Here is a 23,756-nt window from a genome sequence, read left to right on the forward strand (position 1 = left end):
TCGCACTCATCTTCTCATCTTGCCTTGTCACCACCAGCTCCCTGCAGATACACACACTGGCCCCAGCTGCCATATCCACAGTATCGGTGGTGGGAGGCTTCTTCTTAGAAAGCAGCAAAACAAGTCTGTTATCCCAAGCAACTAAGCGGCTACTGAACCCTGAGTGCTGCTGGGCTACACACTAGGATACAAATAAAATATGGGAATGTCCAATAATTTCTCAAAAGCTTTCAGCAGCGTCAAAATTCAGAATGTCTCTAGAAACCAAGGGTTAAATGAAAAGGAAACAATCGCTTGTCCTCAAATCCAAACACTATATATGCCTGCCTGTGGATTCTTTTTTATATCCTAGGTCATATTTAATACAATTTTAACAGGCTTGTTTAGTTTTCTAGCTCACAGAAGATCAGAAGGAAGGGACAGACTGCTCAAGGCGGACTCAGTGACAGCAGTGAAAAGTAAAGCAGTGAGAAATGATACCTGATAGCAGGGCAATGGGGGAAAAGGCAGAAACTACATCCCCCCATGTATACATACACATACACATACATCCAACCCAACCAGTTCAGCAATTAGAGGCCTTAAACAAGGACTTCAATACAGAACTCAAACTGCATGGTAATTTAAGAACATTTAGTACAAAGCAGCCTCACCATAGTAGAGAACAGTATAATCTGTTTAGTAATGTTAACCTGCACTCATAAGGACTTACATACAATATAATGTTTAGGAAATTAGGCAAATAAAAGTTAAAATAATTCCATATAAACCAGAATCTAGTTTGATAAAACTACTTTGGTGCCTCAAGGGATAAGCTTCACTTTTCTAAAAAACTCATTTAGTTGGTTAGACAGTTGATTCTAAGTAACCCAGATCCAAGTAAATCAGATAAATGAAGCATGCCTGTAGCAGAGCCTCTCCTTTTGAGGGGCTTACAATGGAAGAGGGAAGAGAAGCCCACGTGGTGAAGCAGGAAAGGCCACCCAGCCACTGGATTAGGTGTAGGCATTTCCCAGAGGATAACATGTGGGCTCATGGCTTTGAACCTTCTCTATCTACCCTTTCTTCACCCGGTGCCTCAAGAATCCCAAATACGATGACTTGTGTTGCTCCACATTGCACTGTAAGGGGGTCTTCGGCCAATGTCTCACCTTAGTGTGCTAAACATGCCCCAAGCTAGAGGGCCCTTCTGAAACAGCCAGCTTTCTACATCTGGATCCTGCCTACAAATTTGTGATCTTTTTCGGGACCACGTGGCTCTGGCCTGGCGTCAACACCACCTTTCCATCCATGTTTTTAACAGAAAGAATCCTAACAGGCAGGGGCTCTGAGAGAACAAAGTAACTCTGATGGCAGAGCGTTACTGTGTAAGTAGGAACAATCACCACTGGTGATGGAAGTAAGGTATCCTTTCCAAATCTACTCCAGGCACCAAGAAGGAAGGAGCAAGCAAACAGGCCTCCAGCAGGGAAGCGAGGCGCTTTTCGGTTAAGTCTTGGGGTGAAAGGCTCATGCAGTGAGAGCCAAGACCCAGCAGACAGCCCTGGGTTCCAAACCCAGACCTGGCAAATTTGCACTTTTGAGTCAACTCCTCTCATCTTCCCGGCTGTTTTAATATAGACTCACAAAATCTCAGGACTGGAAATTCTGACTCAGGCAAAGAATCAAAATATTTTTGCAGTTAAGGCAGTGCTTCTCAAACTCTCGTACGGGCAGAGAACTGGTGCTCTTGAGGAGTCTAAGGTGTAGTCTTAAGCACTACTTGCTACAGGTGGAAAATGTCTTTGAAGTGTCATGTTTGTTCTTAATAATTCATGAGAATTTTTCATTTTGTCTCATAATACATCAATAATACATCAATAATTTTCCCTCAAAATCTGTGAAAAAATCCACACTTTAGCAAGATAAGCCCATGTTTATCTTATGGATTCTCATACCTCGATACGAAAAACAGGGCCCTCAACAAACATTCACTATTGTTACAAAATTGGTTAATCTGAAATCTCAAGAAATCATAAGAGAAGATTCTTAGAGTAAGAAATAAGGTTTGGACATTTCTTTCTATACCCTTAATTGGTTATAAACATTAAAACAGATTACAATAGAAAAATGTTCAAACCTGTTGCCCAGAAGTCCAAGAGACTGTCTAGTCTCCAAACTGTGTGCTATGGTGGTGATAGAAGTGAGAATAATGAAACCAGGGACAGAAGTTAAGATGTGTACTCAATCGGTCTCCAAGTTACAAGAAAAGAAATACACATATTAGACAGAAAAAGATTAAAAAACAAGGGTAAGACTTACTTTAAAATCTGCTAATTGTTGGTTGATGACATCCACCTCGGTCCCCACTACCCACTGGAGCGCCTCCCCCTCCTCTGCCGCTGTGGTCATGTCATTGAGTGCTTTCAGCTTCCGATAGAAGTCCTCGACCCGGCCCAGGGTCAGCTCCAGCTGCTCCTGCCGAGCTTTACTCCTCTCCATCAGTTTGCCACACTGTTTGCTCAGGGCTTCTAGCTCCCTCTTGAGTCCTAACAAGTCCAGAGTCCCTTCTTCCTCCAGCATTTGTCGGCACTCTGCTTCAGAGGCTTCTATGTCGAACTTGAGGGCTTGGATTTTGTTAAGGAACAGCCGTACATCCTCGATCTGGGACTGGAGGCTATCACTGTCTCTACCGATAGCACCCATGCCATCGAGCTCATCGTCCAGGTCTGCCAGCTGAGAAAACATTTCTCGGACTCGGCAGTGAAACTGGCCAATGCCCTCCAGCTTGCTTTCCATTGCCACGCAACCACTGTTCACTCTTTGCTTCACTTCTAGGAACTCCTGCTGGGTGACCTCAGCTTGATGCAGAAGTTGGGAAGCATCAGATCCGTCCGGGGCATCTTCTACCAGGCCCCGAGTGAAGTTCCTCAGATAGTCCACCTGTGGCTCCAGGGTCTGCAGCACTTCCTGTTGGGCTCTTAGCTTCTCCAGGTTCTTGTTGCTGCAGGCTTGAGAGCCAAGAGCATCAAAGATCTCAAGTTGGTGTTTGGCCCCTTCAACTTTCTTTTCAATATTCTTAAAGCTTTCCTGGAACTCCTTGAGCCTCTGAGTCATTTCTTCAAGGGACCCTGTCTTGGCCTGTAGCTCTTCTGTAATGGAATCCATGTTCTGGTTGACCCCAGCCTTCTCATCCCGGATATCATCCTCATCTGTTTCTGAAGAGTTGATCAGGATGTCAGCAGCACTGTTCAGGATTTCTAGCAGGGAGCGGCGCTTCTCCACCTCACTCAGCATAGCCTTTGATCTCAGGAGACTGGACTCCAGCTGCACTGGATCCAGAGTGACCCGCAAGTCAGACATCTTGACTTTACAATCTTCTATCCATGGCACGAGATCTTCCACGTGCCACTGATATTTCTGAGCTTTCTGCAGACAGTCCTTGAGCCTGGACTGTCTGTCTGCAGTTTTTTTACTAAGCTCTTCCCAATGGCTTTTGAGCTCAAAGAGCTGGTTTTGTAAAGTTTTCTTCTCTTCTCCAGGAGGTACAGAAAGAAGCAGAGATTCTCCTTCTGCCACGATCACCTCATAGGAACCACTGTGTTGGTTAAGGTTCTTCTGAAACTCTTCATTCTCCTGTAGCTGAGACTGTAGCCGCTCTAATTTTGCAGAAATTGGGCGGTTTTTTGCTTGCTGGCTTTGTTTGTCATCCAACCAGGTTCTCAGCTCATCAAACATTTGCTGGAACTGCTGGGTGCTGGCAAGAGCTGCCTGGAGTCTGTTCATGCGATCAGCTGAAATGAGAAAATCAAATTTAAATCATCAAGTCTGAACATGGCATTTAAAATGTTTGCTGAGAGTACATGGTCTAATCTTAGGAAAAGGAAACTAATGCTAATTGAGGGCCTACCATAAAAGAAGCACATAGCGAGGCTCTTTCATTTACTATATCCTATTTAACCCTCACATCAACCTTGTAAGGCGATATGAGTAACAGAAGTAAACTTTTAACTTCTAAGCTGGTAAAAAGCCATAAATGTTTCTAGAAAAAGAGGCAACAAATGACAAATTTTTTCTTGTATAAGGCCATCCTAAAAAGTCTAGAACATGTTCTAATTTTGTATATATGGCATATGTGTGTGTGCGTACATATATAGTATGAAGAAACTAAGTGAGTATCAGTGAAAGTATGCGTGTAACTCCACCTATAAGTACCTCTAGGAATCTCTACCTGCTGGCTAGATTTATATTAGTGTTCTTATCTCTTAGATTATGGTGTGTAAAGCTTCACATATTGCTAGTGACCAATCAATGTGTAATGACCACGGCAGTCCTCACTGTAGGTGGACAAAGGGATAGAATAACACTACTCTGAGTCCAAAAGCTACTTAGGGGTCGCCCTAGATTCCTGGGACCACTAACCCACTCCTCCTTTTGGCTTGCCACTAATAATGGCAGCAGTGTATTCCTCACCTGCAAGGTCTTCTAAACCTTGGAGAGGCAGGGCAACAGTCTCCAAACGCTTCTTCAGTTCATCCTTGAGGTACTGCTCTCCAATGAGCACGGAAAGTTCATCGCAGAGTGTCTGCGCCTCCTTAATCTTGTGGTCTAACTGCTCCACGTCAGATCGAATCTCACTGGTCTCCTCCAACTGCTGCTTCACAGCCTCAGGTTGGGTGCTGATGGCTGACTGGCCACTCAGTCGCTGTCTGACTGCCTTCACTTTCTCTGACAAGTCCTGGAGCAGTTCCTGGTACTGGGTGCTTTTGACAATAGCTTGGTCAATTTGGCTGGAACGGGAATTAAGTTTGTCAGTCAGCTCAATCCACTTCTGATTGATGCTCTGGAGCTCCTTCTGTACTTGGCTGGTGGAAGGAGAGACATCTCCAGGGCCTGTTAGGATGCCCTGAGCTGCCTCGTTCAGCTGCTCATGCTGTTGCCTACGTGCTTCAAATTCCTTCAGCATAAACTGTAATAGAAATGACACCAAGATGTTTAGAGAGAAAAGACAGATCTAAAAACACTGTCAAAACAAAAACTGATTTTGGATTGTGCCAAGCAGTGCCAACTCCTTTTGAAAATAAACCAGAAAACTCCAAAGACCAGGCTACTAGGAAAATGCAGTATCACTTTTAACAACTGCTTAATAAAAACCTGTTTTGAAAGGATCATTGATTGTGTCTATTTTATTTCTTTTCCTTATTTGTCCTATACCGTTTCAACATCAGTTACTAAGGTTGGCCTTGGTTGGGAAACCAAAGTTTGTTTACTGGATGGGCACTTGTCAGCTTTGCCAGGCAAAACCCAGGCCTCTGAATGGCGAGTTTGGAACCCTGGGTCCCAAAGTGAGCTATATTACTGGCTGGGCTTGCCATTTCAACTCTTAATGTCCTACTTTTCTTAGTTCCTTTCTCGAATTTCCACCAGCACATAGGATCTGCACATTATAATATAGCACAATTAGATAAAAAGCTTCTTTAAAGCAAGTACCATTCCTTTTTATTTATTTCTATTCACTGTTTCACTCATCAAAGAAGTTGAGATTACAGGCTCTGTAGTTAAGACACCTGGGTTCAAATCCTGACTCCATCACTCACCAAACTGTATAAACTTATGCAAGTTTTTAAAAGTTCTCCAAATCTCAGCTTCCTTATCTGCAAAATTGAGGATAGTAAAGTACTTACTTGCTGTTGTTAGGATTAAACAAGAAAACTTATGGAAAGTACTCAGCACTTACACTGCATAAAGATAAATACAACAGGACCTCAAGGACTAACAGATGTGCAAATAATGAACTATAATAGAATGTAACAAAAGTTAAAATGATAAAATGCTGACGTGAACATGGAATTGTGAAAACAAGAAGTAAAGGTGGTAAATTCCTCCGGGGATGACAAGAGCAGAAGAGGGAAATCAGGAAAGGCTTCACAGGTGACACAATAAAGAATACTTGAGTTCTCCAAGAGAACAGAGAGTAAGGCTGGTTCAGAGAAGGGCCTGGGATTAGCAAAGGCACAGAGATCCTGAGATCTATGGGTGCAGTGTGTTCAGGAAAGAACCCATTATCCAGTGTGGGAAGAAGCCCAGGTATATGGGGGAAGAGCTGGCAAGACAAACTGGGACCAGACTGTGAAAATTCTCATGCACCACAGTGAGAGGTATCTGAACTCTGTTCAATAGGCAGCCAAGAGCTACAGAAGCATTTTAATATATTCAGATATATGATTTAAGGGGATAACTTGATAATTGTGTAGAGGATAAACTAGACCAAGAGGCCCTTTAGCGGGCTGCTGCAATGGAACAGGCCCAAGATCCAGCCTACCAGCATGTACAGTGGAGAAGAAGAGAAGCTTAGAACGGTGGTTCTCAAATTACGGTCTGGTGGCCCCTGGCAGTCCCTAAGCCCTTGCATGGGGTCAGTGAGGTAAAAACTATTTTCATAATAATACTAAGATGTTATTTGCCTTTTAAAGTTCTTGTTCTCTCACGACATCCGATATCACAACAGATTGACTGCAGAAGCAGATATGAAAATCTGTGAGACTGTTCTATTAGTCAGACATTTTTATTTTATTTCATTTCATTTCATTTATCGCTATGCCTTGCAGGTCTTAGTTCCCCAACCAGGGACTGAACCCAGGCTCTTGACAGTGAGAGCGCGGAGTCCTAACCAGTGGACCACCAGGGAGTCCCAAGCCAGACATCATTAAAGAGATTTGCCAAAGATATAAAACAATGCCACTCTTATTCAATTTTTTACATTTTGGAAAATGTTATTTTTTCATAAAAATGTTATGTATGTTAGTGTTATGGTTGTATCATCATAATTTTAAAAATTAATTTATAAATACATACTTCAAAAATTCCTCAATGTTTTAATACAGTTAATATTAATAGATATTAGTAGATAAACACAAGCTCTTTGGGATCCTCAATAATTTTTAAGAGTGTAAAGGGTTTTGGGATCAAAAAGTTTGAAAACCACTGGATTAGAAAAATATTTGTAAGTAGACTAAATAGGACTTGATAAATGACATGGATGCAGGGGCTACAAGAAAGGGTTCTTTCAAAAACTACTCTTAGGGGACTTGGTGGGTGGTGAGAAGAAACAGAACAAGTTTAGGGAAGGCTACGGAACAAGGAAAGGGTCTAGGCAGGATTTCACTGGAAATGACATCACTGGACCAACCTAAATTTTGCAAATGTTGGGTACTGAGATCTGATCAGCAGAAAATCTTTAAGTAAAGCTGGCAGATATAAGATACTGCATGAAGTAATGTGGATCACTACCACTGGGGATTGAAAATAAAATATGATTCTATCATTTAGTCAGAAGTTCCCTGTCTCCCATCTGCACATCTTACTGCCTCAGTCAACGATATTAATAATATAGTTACTGACATTAATAATATTAACAATACTGTTTGCTATTTGACAGGCACCATGATAAAGACCTTACAAGCATCTCATTTAAAGTGAGGAAATGGAGACTCTGAGAAGTTAAATGACTTGTCCAGGGTCATGTAAATCTACCTGTTGAGAGCAGCATTCAGACCCAGGTTCAAGTGCCTCTGATTTCTTTGCTCGAAAGCTTTCAGCCATACTGCTCACCTGGACCTGCTGCTTCTGTGCATTCAGCATGTTGGGGTCAATAGACAGGGGCCCCAGCACCCCCATCATCAGCTCTTTCTCCATTAGCCAGGGCCGGAGCTGGGATTCTGCAGCCTGGAAGCAGGCCAGATGACTTGCGGATTCCTCCAGCTGCCTTTGCCGAGCCATTGTCACCTCAGTGGCCATTTCCCATCGGGAATCTGTAGAGAGGAAATGAGAGAATGTGTTCTTTTACCCTCATCAGCCACTAGCCTGGTCCCTAAATTACGTTCCTAATATACTACAGGAAATGACCCCTGGAGCATTATTTAATATTTTTTTAAGTTAAAAATAACCTGCATTTAATTTTAACTAAAGTAACAAACCGTTTTGTATCTTGACTGCGGTGGTGGCTCTATGAAACTACACATGGGATAAAACTGCACAGAAGTACGTACATACATACACTACATACATACATACATACACAACGCATGTAAAATACCTTATGCGACATATATATTTTATAACCTGTTTTTAAGCTTACTAATTATGAGCATCTTTCATGCCAATAATTTTTTTCATACCAATACACATTCACCTACATCATTTATAGTTCAATATTATGAGTGCAGCATAATTTAATTCCTTCACAGAATGTTTAGATTATTTCCCACTTTTCATTTTTAACATCAATGCTCTTTGTCACAGGAGATTGTCAGTATGACTTGCCCAAGAAAGCCAATACTGATACTTTGAGTGGAATCTCTAAATTTTTTCCACAATCAGGCTCATTCTCTAACCCTCCCTGCCCCTTCTTGCTTGCTTATGACAATTAACTAAAAATCACTCCTGTTTATTGGGTATGCCGAAAGCCTGTATTTACTTTGAAGACAAGGAATTTAGTGAATTTGTTAACACCCCAGTGATAACATACTGAGCTCCTCTTGCATTTTCTTCCAGTTTTCTGCTTCTTGTGAGTTGGGATATGTCATCAATAATCCAGACAGGGCTTCCTTTACATTTTGGACTTTTGGAGAATTCTGTTCCAATTCAGCCAGGAAGGCCTAGGAGAAAGAACATCATGAATGCCATGAGATTTCTGGACAGGAAACAAAGCTGTGAGTGTGGAGGAAATGACGGGAAGATGGGGCAGCAATTACAGGCTCGACTTCTGATTCTATCCATGATTGTTTCATGATTTTAAGATACTTAACCTTTCTGCTTGAATATTTAATTAAAAGGAAAATCTAGATGGCAAGATTTGCATTTCTTTTATGTACAACACATCAGTAACCCATAAGAAAACTGCTAATCCCTATAAACTAAAAGTGTCAGGAATTGATGATGACGATAATGGCGATGTTTATGCAGTTGTAGGATATGACATGCTAGGCCTCAACAGGAATACTAAAATTTTTGGCAAAAAATTTTTACCAGATTTTCTACATGGTTTTATTTCTTCTGACATTTTCCCTAGGCCTACACGTCAATCTTTAGAATGAACTGCAATCACAGCTGTTTAGATCCCTCCAAGAGTTGGAAAGGTGCTTTGATGGAATGATTTGGCTTATACCATCACATTGAAAATGAGATCCCATTCTCGATGAACTGATGCTTCTGAGGAGAGCTATTCTCCTTCTGCAAACAGATCTGGTTTTGTTTCTCAGTCTGATGTGTAACAACTTCTAATTTCATAGGTAAGAAAATTCTCTGGGAGAGTTTAGGCATACTAGTCATTTGAAACTCAAACATGCTGCTCGTAACGACTGGGTGGTTGGCCATGTCTCATTCTCAGGCCCCCGGGCTCAGGCGGGTACACTGGTACAACCGCCCCTTCCTCTTAGTGCTTGAGATGCAGCTAATGGGAACACAGTACCTTGTTAGATTCAGCTTGGGCTCTCACTGTCTCTGTCTTGGTTGGGGATGAAGAGGCCTCCATGCCTTTCAGGACTTCCTCTTTTAACTCCAGCCACTGCAGCACCAAGCCTGCCTCCTGCTGAACTTCCTGCATTCGGCTGAGGACAGCCTGAAGACTTTCCCGGCGTTCCCGAAGCACTTCCCCAAGTTTCTCATATTTCAGGTTTACATCTGACATGTCACACTGGATCTCCGTCAGATCTAGCATCACACAAACAGAGATCAGACTGGGAATAGCTCTCAAGCATCCCCAGTGGTTCCTCACTAAATTATTCATCAGGATTAAGTATCTCTCCCACTCCTTCTAGTGAACTAGAGATGATCTTCCTGCTAAATCACACAAAAGTTCCTGTTTACATACGAAAAGCAAAAGAGCTCTCATTAATCTGATTTCTGATTTTGGCATTATACACTCAGATGTATAAATAAAATGCTAAGCAAACACGGGAGCAGCAAAAGTGAAGGGAGTGAAGGATTTGGGGCATTCTTCTACTTCCTCTTCTTTAAACCGCAGAGAAGAAAACCTAGCTGGGAGGCTGAGGGCTAGATTTAGACCACCTCTAGTATAGCTTCTTTATAATTCAAAGATTTGCATATATTTTCTTCCAGGTCTTTCCTTATTGGTCTTATCTAGTGGTCCAGTTTATTTGCTTAGTAACTTTATTTCACTGGTTGCCAACCTGTTTAGCCTCTAGCTAGCAACAGAGAGGCATCACAGTTGCTTCTCCCCAGACTTTTACCCTCACACCCATCCTGGCAGCAATCCTTCCACACATATGGAAACATACACAGATGCAAACATGAACACTGTCCTAACACACCCAATGAAGAGGCACTGTTGAAAATGGCATTCTCACCTTTGCAGGTGTGGTATCCGTTTACACTGCCTACAGAGCTTCCTACAGAGGGCAGTATGGAACCTGAGCAGAAGGACAGAGAGACAAACAAGGCAAGACAAATGTGTTAGGAATACATACAGGCACCGAATTTATTCTTTGGCACTCACTTTAAGCTCAGATATCAGGAAGTTAACACAGCACAAGACAACATACTCATGGAAAGAGACAAATCATTTTAGCTGCCGGGCAACAGTGTCACTTGGGAGTTTCAGCTCCTTAACCCTAACCCTAACCTTTTCTAGAGGAAATCCAAATTCTCTTCTTAAATCTCCAATTTGGATTCTTTGGACCTTGCCCTAATTTTGTGAAGCAAGTATTAGTAGAATGACTAAGTCTTTAGACTGGCATTCGACATACTTAAGAACGAGGAGGATTTATAATACAGCCAAAAAGGTTCAACTTTAACATCAATGTTCTTCAACATAATAAAAATAAACAATAAGTACAATTAAGGACATAAAAAGCAGCATTCTTTTAGTAAAGACATTAAAATGAGCCTTTCCTATATTGTTTCAAAAGATCCCGTCTTTTTTTTTTCATGACTTTCTGCTCCCCTTCCCCCACCAGAAAACAGAAATTCTAAGCGTCAATAAATCTGGCTCATAAACATTCCCATAAATTCTGTTTAGGGTCTTTGGTTCTGTTTCTAATTACCACAATTTCACCTATATTCTCCCCAAGTTGATTCCTTGTGTTTCAGGAGTATCCCAAATAAGTAAAAACCAGATCATGTAATTACAAAGATTATAAAGAAATGTGAAGAACAGTCATGACATAATGTAACATTCAAAGGGCAGAATAAGACTCTCGCATGCACTGATTTCACTGTGGAAAAGGTCAAGTGCGAGGTTCTATATTAGACAATAATGACTGTAAAACTTTTAAATGCTAACACTATTGTATTTTCAATTTAAAAAACGGATCAAACCAAAAGATCATATTCCACTGCAGTCTGGTGATGACCAAAAAGAACCTGGACTAGTAATTTGGAGAAGACAGCCGTAGCCAAGACTGTCACTAACTCAGTATGTGAGCCCTAATCTATGGACAGACCTCGGTATCTTCTCTGGGATATGAAGATAATACTGCCTATCTTGTCAGCTCTCATGGGGTTACTGGTGAGAAGTAGTGAGGTAGTGTATGTGAAAGCACTTTAAGAAACCAAAAGAGCTCCACGACCATAAGGAACAGGAACACGCGTGGGTTTTCAGAGATGGAAGAGAACTTTTTAAGAGCACTCAGGCTAGTGATCTTCAAACTGGTTTTCAAAGCACCCTGAGGAGGTGCTTTAGGGACTCTGTAAATGTTTGGTTTAATTTTAATATTCAGAATATACTCCTAAGTACTTAGAAATGGCAGTAAAACATGCACATCTCAATTATGTTGAACACCACATTTTAACCCAGTAGATATAGCCAATTTACGCTGCTTTTTGGAGAGAAAGTAGCTCCTGCACCTCTGTGCATACATTTAAACTTCTTTCTGAGTGTCACTGATGGGAAAAGATGTAGTTCTTCATTAGCACTCTATAATTTTCAAACCTACATATGTCCACTCACATACAAAGAAAAACATCTACAGCACATATGAATTCCATTAAATAAAATGACAAAAAAGGCTGAGGTATATCTACTCAGAGCAGGCTCTCATCAGGGTAGAATTGTGTAGTAAGAGAATTCTTAACACTTCAGATTGTAAAGTGAACTTTTAAAAACATTTGCCATCATTTGCAACTATTTATCTGTGTGAAACGTATTTTCTGGATACAATGCAACCAAGGAAAAAATTGAGAAATAAATAACGAAGCTGTCATTCAAAAATTCTTTTTTCCAAATTTTCATATTCACTAATATAGCCTCAATATCTTTTTTTAAAAATTAATTAATTTATTTTTGGCTGCATTGGGTCTTCGTTGCTGTGCATGGGCTTTCTCTAGTTGTGGCAAGCGTGCTTCTCATTGTGGTGGTTTCTCTTGTTGCAGAGCACAGGCTCTAGGCGCACGGGCTTCAGGAGTTGTGGCACGTGGGCTCTAAAGCGCAGGCTCAGCAGTTGTGGCGCACGGGCTTAGTTGCTCCGCGGCATGTGGGATCTTCCCGGACCAGGGCTCAAACCCTTTTCCCCTGCATTGGCAGGCAGATTCTTAACCACTGCGCCACCAGGGAAGTCCCGATAGCCTCAGTATTCTCATTGATGAATTTCATAATAGATAAACATTATAAATTCACTTATATTTTTATTTGTCTTATAGTTCTACATGAAATTTATTTTATTTATTATTTTTTTTTTTTGCGGTACGCGGGCCTCTCACTGCTGTGGCCTCTCCCGCTGCGGAGCACAGGCTCCGGACGCGCAGGCCCAGCCGCCATGGCTCACGGGCCCAGCCGCTCCGCAGCATGAGGGATCCTCCCGGACCGGGGCACGAACCCACGTCCCCTGCATCGGCAGGCGGACTCCCAACCACTGCGCCACCAGGGAAGCCCATGAAATTAACTTTTAAAAAAATTACAGTACTTTAAAAGTTCGAACAACCACTGATCTAGTCCAGAAGTCAGAAAACTTTAGTGCACCAGCCAAATCTGTCCCTCCGCCTGTTTCTGTATGTGAAGTTTTACTGGAACACAGCCACGCCCATTCATTTATATATTGTTTATGACTGCTTTTGTGCTACAATGGCAGAGACATGTAGTGTGACAGAGACCATATGGCCCACAAGCCTAAAATATTTACTCTATGGCCCTTTATAGAAAAAAGTTTGCTGGGTGATGTCACACACTAATAAGTCAATGAACTTAGAAATTTAAGTGTTAGAATATAAAAATCACCAATTCTCTGAAATGTTGTCACTTCTAGATAGTTCCAAGGTATCTTTAAACTTTAGGATACAATAGGAAAGTAGCCATTCTCAGGAGAAAAAAAGAAAGTAAACTTTGCCCGTACTATTTAAGTGACTGTAGGAGTGCATTAACATAGTCTGGTAATAAAACCTAGGAGATCCCAATTGACAACCAGCAAGTGACTGTGAGCTCAGAATGCTTTTTTTTTTTTGCGGTACACAGGCCTCTCACTGTTGTGGCCTCTCCCGCTGCGGAGCACAGGCTCCGGACGTGCAGGCTCAGCGGCCATGGCTCACGGGCCCATCCTCCCAGACCGGGGCACGAACCCATGTCCCCTGCATTGGCAGGCAGACTCTCAACCACTGCACCACCAGGGAAGCCCTCAGAATGCATTTTGTTTGCAAGACTTAATTTGTAGGCAGAGATAATTCATATAGTTGGGCACAGTCTTTGTATGCACTTCTAAGAAGTGTGTCAGTTCCTGGTGTACCAATACTGACTCCTAAACACTTAGCCTCTCCCAAGATATCATGCTTATACCCTCCAGGGCTGACCCTAATTTAAAGTTAATGCATAGCCATCCATTCACATATTTAAAAGACAGAAATTCCTCAAGATGGAAAATCCTATTTTAATTCTTCTATGTTCATTTCACAGTTCTAAGTGGGCCAACTAGTCCCTTTACTTTTTCCCATCACAGGAAGGGGTTTTGCAAAATGGAGCAATGTTACAAAGGAAATGGGAAAACAGATCAGGTTGAGGGGAAGACTGCTTCATGAAACATCCTTGGTTTTCATATCCAACCTTGATTCTAATGTTTATTCAATAAGCGGTCAACACCAAAGGGCAAAGGGAAGAATGATGTTTATTCACTACATTTTCAAGAGCCCACGCTCACCTGTCTTGGCTTGAGAATCAGGTGCTGTGATCTCCATGATGAGATTTTCTAAAGAAGTACCTTTGCAATTGATTTCTTCTACCAAAGTTCCCTTACTTGTCCAGTCATCTAGGAGACCCTGTTTAAAGAACAAATTAGCAAAATGTAATATCTGGAGGCTTTCTCCTCATAAGTAGGGACACCTGTTCTACATACACTCCCTAAAGTTTTGATAAGCATTAAGCAATCATCCTCATTTATTCAGCCATTTCCAGAACTTGGTTTAGCCAGCCAAGATGTGGGAGAATGATATCCTGGAATATTCAGGCCCTTCTCATTCATGCATTCATTCATCAAGCAAATATTTTTTGAGCACTTACTATAGGCCAGGCATTGTGCCAAACACTGGGGATACAAAATAGGCTTATGACACAGTTCCTAAAACCAAGAGCTCAGATTATCAATGGCATTATAATGTGATAATGCTAATACAGAAATATGCACAGCCACTAGACTCTGAGAGCACAAAAGGAGACACATTTAACTCTGCCTGGAGAGAAGTAAGATCGGAGTTAAGATAAGAGTTTGCCAGGTGGACAAAGGGAATACCATGCTTGTAAAGAATATAAAGGAAATGGTAATTGGAGGGTAAAATGAGGAGCTAGGTATCGAGATGTAGAGAAACACAGAATCATAGGCTACACTTTGCCTTTTCAAGGGAATTTTATATTGGGTTTGAAGTCAGAGCTCAAACCACCACAGAAAGCTGTTTGGAAACAATGGCATTTGCTCTAAGACAAAAGTATCTGGTCATGTTGTCTCTAAGCTGGGAACTGCCTGCTACAGAAGTAGAATTTTACTCTTTTCCAAGCTGGGACACCATCCTAGCCTTCAACCCCTTCCTCCATCCTGAATCTCCCTCACAATCTACTTAGTTTGCTTTTGACTTCAAGCTGCAAAGCAGCAGCAGAGAACGACATCGAGCCATGAACATCTGGCAAGCTCATGCTGCCCAGCTTCAAACTGAACCTTGCCAATTCAGAGTGTGTCAGTTCTTTTATTAGTCACTCTTGATTCCAAAGAGCCAGCAGTTCCCAAACTATGCACTGACTCACAGGATACTTTAAATTTTTGAGGGAAAAACAGTGACATCTGTTGGACACCATGTGAACAACTACTGTTAAGCTGTTTGGACCTGACCACCTAGTAAGTGATAAGTGGGGTTTTTCAGTTTTTTGGGTGTTTTTCTGTTTGGTTGGTTTTTGCCTTGAGATGCCATGAAAAATGTCTTGAAACACAAGGGGAACCATGAACCAAGAAATCAGGGAACCTCTGTCCTAGGGAACTCCCCACAGCAAATGCTCCTGGCACTCTCTCTGTGAAAGCTCTTCTCTTTCATCTATTCAAGATAAATCCTGTTTTACTAAGAAAATAAGGACAAATGCATGAGCGTTAGTTGGAGACTGGTTTCAACAAAAATAAGAAACATGTTAGAGGTGCAAATAGAGCTGGATGACTATGAATCAAATATAGGAGAGAAGGGATTCTGCAACAGATGGGAGAAAGGCTGACGCTACCCATGCAGGTACATTCCAACCATGTGATTGTAACTTTTCCTTTATTAGTTGAGGAGAAATTCTCTCCTCAATTTTCTGATCACATATCTGGTCACTTGCTCACATATAATTGTCTAATTCTCAAACATACAACGAGAGTGTAATCTTCTCAAAACTGGACTCTGACAACTGTCTTTTTTATGACCTGCCACAGCATGACAGGCATCCCCAAGACAGCTGAAACTTTATAGATATCATTCCCAGATTACTTTTTTGGTTTTGGCTTTTAAATAGGAGATGTTTTGGTGCTCAGTGCTTGGGTAGGGGTAGGTTGGACTCACATGGAGAAAATGGAGGAACTGCTATTCTGATAAACGTGGATAACTTGGATTTCTCACACCATTTGCCCACCACAGGTGGAAATGAGTCCACACAAGATTCCAAACTGCTGTCCAGCCTGATTCCTGGAGAGACTCTGTTCACCTACCTTCAGGTGTTCAATCTGTTTTTCCAGCTCTTTAGTGCTCATGAAAGTCTCTGTAGGTGGAATACTCCCTTCGGTTTCCTTCAGCCATTTCTGGAAAGTCCTAACCAGCTTCCGGAATTCATCTAATTGCTGCTGGCAAGATGATGCATCTTCCTCTCTGTCAACAGAGACAACTTGTTACTTGCCAGACTAAGCTTGTAAAGAAGTCAACGTGAACTACAACTATATTCATTCTAGGACTCCAGGCATCAGTTTCCTAACAGGGCCTTTCCTTCTCATAATCTTTTCCATGGCAGCTTTGGCTAAACAACCACATATAATGTAGGACAGCATCAAACTAAGGAATCTGTTGCCCTTGTTTGGACATTTCTGGGGAAAGGAGTCTTCAATCTTACTCTAGGCTAAAGTGAAAATGAGAAAAACTAAAGGGAGCCTGCTATTTAGGTACTATGATACAATGGAAAGAATGCAGGCTTTGGATCTCAAGGCCAGCTCTGCTACTTTTTAGGTATTTGACTCTTTCAAGGCCCAATTCAAATGCTAATTCCTTTAACAAGGAAGATGCCAAAACTGAGGCTCAGAGAAGTTAGGCTAAGCATACCAATGAGTAAAATAAATCAAGGAGAAAGGAGAACTCAATTCTGAAATTAAGTTTTGGAAATGGTCACATCTATTAGACTTCAAGCCAGAGATCCTAGCTCTTCACATAGCTAAATAGCCCTCAGCTGAGGGCAAGAAAAACAAAGCCTTCGCGGCCTTTGTCCTGTCCCCTTCACCTGCACTAAATAACGCGGAGCAACTGCTTTCCCCTAGTCACTAAAGCCATCATCCGCTAAATCGAGATATTCATGGCCAAACCAAGAGAAGTCTTATCAAGCTTTTAAACCCACGTGAGGCTTTCTAACGGAGGAATTATGGCTTTTCAACCGTGAGCTAATAACCTGAAATCATCTACCTTTGTTGTGTATTCCCATGTTTGCCTTAAAAGAAGAATCCAGAAACTCCTCCGTTAACAGCAACTTAAATGTGGTCAAAACAAGCAGTGTGAGTTCCAATATAATCCTTAATTATGTCTGGGAAGTCTCTTCCAATTTTTCTCATTATTTCAAATCCTGCCACAATCCAACTTGCTGCCCCAAATTTGTTCTGTTTGGTCCAGGTGACCTGGACTTTTGATTGTACTGAGGGGGAACTGAATCCCATTACTGAGAAGGAACTCACTATTTACTAACAGAAAGACCACTAAGCATTAAGTAGACTGAATAGCTTTGTCTGAAAGAGGCACTTTCCAATCTCCTACGGCTCAGTAGCAGAATTTTGATGCCATCTTTTCTGGTGAAGAAGGAAGGAGGAGAAAGTCATTTCATTCAAAAGCAAGAAAAAATTAGCTCCATGACACTGATCCATACATATGAAAACTCACCTTTCTTTAACTGTCTTCTGTAGCTCTGTGAAGTCCTTTTTGAGGTTCTGTACCCTGTCCTGGTGCTGGGACAGGTCCAGGGCAAAGCCACAGGAGCTCAGGTCAGTGACCAGGTACTCAAGAGTGTCCAGGTTCTCCTGTTGGTCTTCCATTTCCAAATTGAGCTCCTGTCAAGGAAACAAGGAAATGTATTCAATCCTCTGGTCCTTGTAAATAATGACTCTAAAGAATGAAAGATATCTAGATTAAAGCTGGGGCATGTTCTCCCTTACTTGTAGAAAAAGAGGGAACAAGAAAAGAGGCATGGGGCTTCCCTGGTGGCACAGTGGTTGAGAGTCCGCCTGCCGATGCAGGGGACGCGGGTTCGTGCCCCGGTCCGGGAGGATCCCACATGCCGCGGAGCGGCTGGGCCCGTGAGCCATGACCGCTGGGCCTGCGTGTCCGGAGCCTGTGCTCCGTGGCGAGAGAGGTCACAGCAGTGAGAGGCCCGCATATCACAAAACACAAAACAAAACAAAAACAAAAACAAAAAAAAAAAAAAAGAAAAGAGGCATGTTCACCAGGTCAACTGCTAGATCAAAACATTAAATATGTAGGATTTCTCCAATCCACCTGAGAGTGGCTGGATATTACAAAGGAGTCTTGTCTCCTTTAAACAAATCTTTAAAGATTCCAGAGGCAGCATGAGAGAATAAAAAGAATGGAAGTTTCTGGAGTACAACAGACCTGAAAGTCAATCATGGCTTTGCCCTTTACTAGCTTGTGATCTTAAGCTATTGAACTTCTCTAAGCTTCTGCAGTCTGTCTCTTCTTTAAAACAGGTAAACACACTCTTCACTATTATTTAACACTGTATTGACAATATTAGCCAATGCAATTAGGTAGGAGAAAACAATTTGTGGCATAAGAATTTGAAGAGGTACAACTATACTTGCAGATTACATGGAAGTATATTTGTAAAACCTCAGAGAATCAACAATACAACCAAATTGAACAGTGAAGTAATCCAATAAGAATATAAAATCAACATATAAAAATCAAGAATAATATAATAGCAACACAAAACGTACAATTTTAGGAACAGTACAAAACCTTTATGAATAAAACTTTGACTTCTGAAAGACATGAAAGCAGACCTGGAAAAAAAAGGAAAGATGTCCATAAAGCTATGGATGTATGTGTATGTATGCATCTATGTGTGCATACATGCATGTGTGAATGAGTAAAGTAATGTGAGCCAAACAAATATACCAACTCTTTTCTCTAGGACTGATAAAGTTGATTCTAACGTTCATATGGAAAAATAAATGTACAATTATAGCTATGAGAAATCCTGAAAAAGAAAAAAAAAAGAAAATGAAAAAAGAAATAAGGGCGATTAGCCTTACCAGATAGTAAAACATACCCAGAAAGCCTCTAGAATTAAAAATAGTATGCTATTCTTAATGAATAGAAAGACCAGTGAAATAGAATAGAAAATCAAGAAATAAACTTCAATACATAAGACATTTTGTATGTGATAAAGACAGATTCTCAAATCACTGGGGTAAAGATAGACTTTTCAAATAAATGATATTGGGAATAACTATATAGAACTTTGAAAAAACATGAACTTGAATTCATAGCTCATACTATACCTCACAATAAACTTAAATTGTTAAAGTATTCAAATGTAAAAAAAGAAAAGAAAAAAGGAAACCATTGGGTAAATTCCATCATAACCTGGGTGTGGCAAAAGGCTTTCAAACTATGACTAAAATTACAACTTCAATGAAAGAGTGATATCTCTGGTTTCAAGCTATACTACAAAGTTACAGTAATCACAACAGTATAGTACTGGCACAAAAACAGACATATACATCAATGGAACAGAACAGAAACCCCAGAATATAAATCTAAATGGATAAAGAAGATCTCTCTCTCTCTCTCTCTCTCTCTCTCTCTCACACACACACACACACACACACACACAGACAATGGAATATTACTCAGCCATAAAAAGCATGAAATCTTGCCATCTGTGACAACATGGATAGATCTAGAGTATATCATGCTAAGTGAAATAAGTCAGAGAAAGACAAATACTGCTGATCTCATACTTGAAATCTCAAAAACAAAACAAATGAACGAACAAACAAAAACAGACTCATAAATACAGAGAACAAACAGGTGGTTGTTAGAGGGAAGAAGGTTAGGAGAATGGGTGAAATAGGTGAAGGGAATTAAGAGTTGCAAACTTCCAGTTATAAAATAAATTTAAGTCATGGGGATGTAATATACAGCATAAGGAACATGGTCAATAACACTGTAATAACTCTGAATGGGGACAGATGGTTACTAGCCTTACCATGGTAATCATTTCATTATGTATTTAAATGTTGAGTCACTATGTTGTACACCTGAAACTAACATAATATTGTATGTCAACTATATTTCAGTTTAAAAAAAAGTGATAAAATCTATTGTGTAAAAATTTTTTTAAAAAAACAACTTTTATATGGCCAAAAACACCATAAGCAATGTCAAAAGGCAAAGGACAAACTGTGAAAAATATTTCCAACATGTTATAAAGGACTAATTTCCCTAATACAGAACTCTTGTAAGTTGAAAGAAAAAAAAAGATCAAACTCTTGACAGACGATAGCAAAATACATGAACCAATGATTTACAAATAAATGTCTCTTAAATGTATAAAAATATATTCAACTTAGAGAAGAAATAAAAAATTAAAACCACATTGAGATATGTTTTATTAATCAGATTAGCAAAAACTCAAATGCTTGACAATACATTCTATTGGTGAGGCTGCAGGGGAAATACATAGTACTGTCATACACTTCTGCTAGGGATGCAAAATGGGGAAATCCTCATGGAGGGAACTTGGCTACATCTAACAAAACCACACAACCGTTTACCCTCTGATGCAACAATTCCACTCTAGGAATTACTCTGAAGATACACTTCCAATAATACAGGGAAAAAACACAGAATTATTCACTACAGTGTCATTTTTAATAGCACAATTTTGGAAATAACCAGAACAAGAGTCTGGTGGAATAAACTACGGTTCATCCTCAAAATGAATGTATAGTTTAAGAACAACAAAAAAAGAGGAGGATATCTATGAATTAAGTGATTTCTAAGACATATTAAGTATAAAAGGAAAGTGCAAAAGATTATGTATTGTACCCCCTTTTGTGTAACGAAGAATTGGAAATGGTGTGTTCATTTTGGAAAAAATAAATAGAAATAATAAATGTGAAATCCACTACCTGTGGGGGTGAATGGGATAGAAGACACACGGAAAAGAGTGAGAGTATATCCTTATTCACTTTCCTACACCCTGAATATAACTTTTTGAAAAGTTTTGACTTTTGAGCTATCTTTTTTTTTTTGAAATTTGAATTTTATTTTTTTATACAGCAGGTTCTTATTAGTTATCCATTTTATACATATTAGTGTATATATGTCAATCCCAATCTCCCAATTCATCACACCACCACCACCCCCTGCCACTTTCCCCCTGGTGTCCATACGTTTGTTCTCTATATCTGTGTTTCAATTTCTGCCCTGCAAACCAGTTCATCTGTACCATTTTTCTAGATTCCACATATATGTGCTAATATACGATATTTGTTTTTCTGTTTCTGACTTACTTCACTCTGTACAACAGTCTCTAGATCCACCCATATCTCTACAAATGACCCAATTTTGTTCCTTTTTATGGCTGAGTAATATTCCATTGTATATATGTACCACATCTTCTTTATCCATTCGTCTGTCGATGGGCATTTAGGTTGCTTCCATGACCTGGTTACTGTAAATAGTGCTGCAATGAACATTGGGGTGCATGTGTCTTTTTGAATAATGGTTTTCTCTGGGTATATGCCCAGTAGTGGGACTGCTGGGTCATATGGTAATTTTATTTTTAGTTTTTTAAGGAACCTCCACACTGTTCTCCAGAGTGGCTGTATCAATTTACATTCCCACCAACAGTGCAAGAGGGCTCCCTTTTCTCCACACCCTCTGCAGCATTTGCTGTTTGTAGATTTTCTGATGATGCCCATTCTAACTGGTGTGAGGTGATACCTCATTGTAGTTTTGATTTGCATTTCTCTAATAATTAGTGATGTTCAGCAGCTTTTCACGTGCTTCTTGGCCATCTGTATGTATTCTTTGGAGAAATTTAGGTCTTCTACCCATTTTTGGATTGGGTTGTTTGTTTCCTTAATATTGAGCTGCGAGAGCTGTTTATGTATTTTGGAGATTAATCCTTTGTCTGTTGATTCGTTTGCAAGTATTTTCTCCCATTCTGAGGGTTGTCTTTTCATCTTGTTTATGGTTTCCTTTGCTGTGCAAAAGCTCTGAAGTTTCATTAGGTCCCATTTGTTTATTTTTGTTTTTATTTCCATTCCTCTAGGAGGTGGGTCAAAAAGGATCTTGCTGTGATTTATGTCATAGAGTGTTCTTTCTATGTTTTCCTCTAAGAGTTTTATAGTGTCCAGTCTTACATTAAGTCTCTAATCCATTTTGAGTTTATTTTTGTGTATGGTGTTAGAGAGTGTTCTAATTTCATTCTTTTACATGTAGCTCTCCAGTTTTCCCAGCACCACTTATTGAACAGATTGTCTTTTCTCCATTGTGTATCCTTGCCTCCTTTGTCATAGGTTAGTTGACCATAGGTGCGTGGGTTTATCTACACTTTCTATCCTGTTCCACTGATCTATATTTGTTTTTGTGCCAGTACCATATTGTCTTGATTCCTGTAGCTTTGTAGTACAGTCTGAAGTCAGGAAGTCTGATTCCTCCAGCTCCATTTTTTTCCCTCAAGACTGTTTCCGCTATTTGGGGGTCTTTTGTGTCTCCATACAAATTGTGAGATTTTTTTGGTCTAGTTCTGTAAAAAATGCCATTGGTAATTTGATAGAAATTGCATTGAATCTGTAGACTGCTTTGGGTAGTATGGTCATTTTCACAATACTGATTCTTCCAATCCAAGGACATGGTGTATCTCTCCATCTGTTGGTATCATCTTTAATTTCTTTCATCAGTGTCTTATATAGTTTTCTGCATACAGGTCTTTTGTCTCCCTAGGTAGGTTTATTCTTAGGTATTTTATGCTTTTTGTTGCAATGGTAAGTGGGAGTGTTTCCTTAATTTCTCTTTCAGATTTTTCATCATTAGTGTATAGGAATGCAAGAGATTTCTGTGCATTAATTTTGTATCCTGCTACTTTACCACATTCATTGATTAGCTCTAGTAGTTTTCTGGTGGCATCTTTAGGATTCTCTATGTATAGTATCATGTCATCTGCAAACACTGACAGTTTTACTTCTTCTTTTCCAATTTGTATTCCTTTTATTTCTTTTTCTCCTCTGATTGCTGTAGCTAGGACTTCCAAAACTATGTTTAATAATAGTGGTAAGAGTAGACATCCTTGTCTTGTTCCTGAACTTAGAGGAAATGCTTTCTGTTTTTCACCATTGAGAATGATGTTTGCTGTGGGTTTGTCATATATGGCCTTTATTATGTTGAGGTAGGTTCCCTCTATGTCCACTTTCTGGAGAGTTTTTATCGTAAGTGGGTGTTGAATATTGTTAAAAGCTTTTTCTGCATCTATTGAGATGATCATATGGTTCTTCGTCTTCAATTTGTTAATATGGTGTATCACACTGATTGATTTGCATTTTTGAAGAATCCTTGCATCCCTGGGATAAATCCCACTTAATCATGGTGTATGATCCTTTTAATGTGTTGTTGGATTCTGTTTGCTAGTATTTTGTTGAGGATTTTTGCACCTATATTCATCAGTGATATTGGTCTGTAATTTTCTTTTTTTTGTAGTATCTTTGTGTGGTTTTGGTATCAGGGTGATGGTGGCCTCATAGAATGAGTTTGGGAGTGTTCCTTCCTCTGTAATTTTTTGGAAGACTTTGAGGAGGATGGGTGTTAGCTTTTCTCTAAATGTTTGATAGAATTCACCTGTGAAGCCTCTGGTCCTGGACTTTTGGTTGTGGGAAGATTTTTAATCACAGTTTCAATTTTACTTGTGATTGGTCTGTTCATATTTTCTATTTCTTCCTGGTTGAGTCTTCCAAGGCTATACCTTTCTAAGAATTTGTCCATTTCTTTCAGGGTGTCCACTATATTGGCATAGAGTTGCTTGCAGTAGTCTCTTAGGAGACTAAGAG

General features: G+C 40.1%; 1 protein-coding gene across 17 annotated transcripts in view; it reads right to left on the minus strand.

Moving 5' to 3' along the window:
* The window catches only part of MACF1 (microtubule actin crosslinking factor 1), a 327,589-nt gene that overhangs the window by 79,439 nt on the left and 224,394 nt on the right, over positions 1 to 23,756 (minus strand). For 14 of the 17 annotated variants that reach the window (XM_089895612.1, XM_089895677.1, XM_089895649.1 and 11 more), the window contains 9 exons: positions 17,566 to 17,732; positions 16,143 to 16,299; positions 14,121 to 14,238; positions 10,347 to 10,409; positions 9,449 to 9,690; positions 8,507 to 8,636; positions 7,591 to 7,790; positions 4,453 to 4,948; positions 2,302 to 3,773 (listed from right to left, as the gene is read on the minus strand). In XM_089895612.1, coding sequence (XP_089751738.1) covers positions 2,302 to 3,773; positions 4,453 to 4,948; positions 7,591 to 7,790; positions 8,507 to 8,636; positions 9,449 to 9,690; positions 10,347 to 10,409; positions 14,121 to 14,238; positions 16,143 to 16,299; positions 17,566 to 17,732 — 3,045 coding nt within the window. The remainder of the gene's footprint in view (positions 1 to 2,301; positions 3,774 to 4,452; positions 4,949 to 7,590; positions 7,791 to 8,506; positions 8,637 to 9,448; positions 9,691 to 10,346; positions 10,410 to 14,120; positions 14,239 to 16,142; positions 16,300 to 17,565; positions 17,733 to 23,756) is intronic. The other 3 variants (XM_089895630.1, XM_089895687.1, XM_089895673.1) reach the window with 1 other exon arrangement.

The sequence above is a fragment of the Delphinapterus leucas genome, chromosome 1, assembly GCF_059928025.1.
Source record: "Delphinapterus leucas isolate spDelLeu-1000000601 "Yukka" chromosome 1, BTC_Dleu_Yukka2, whole genome shotgun sequence".
In the NCBI taxonomy this organism is placed as follows: Eukaryota; Metazoa; Chordata; class Mammalia; order Artiodactyla; family Monodontidae; genus Delphinapterus; species Delphinapterus leucas.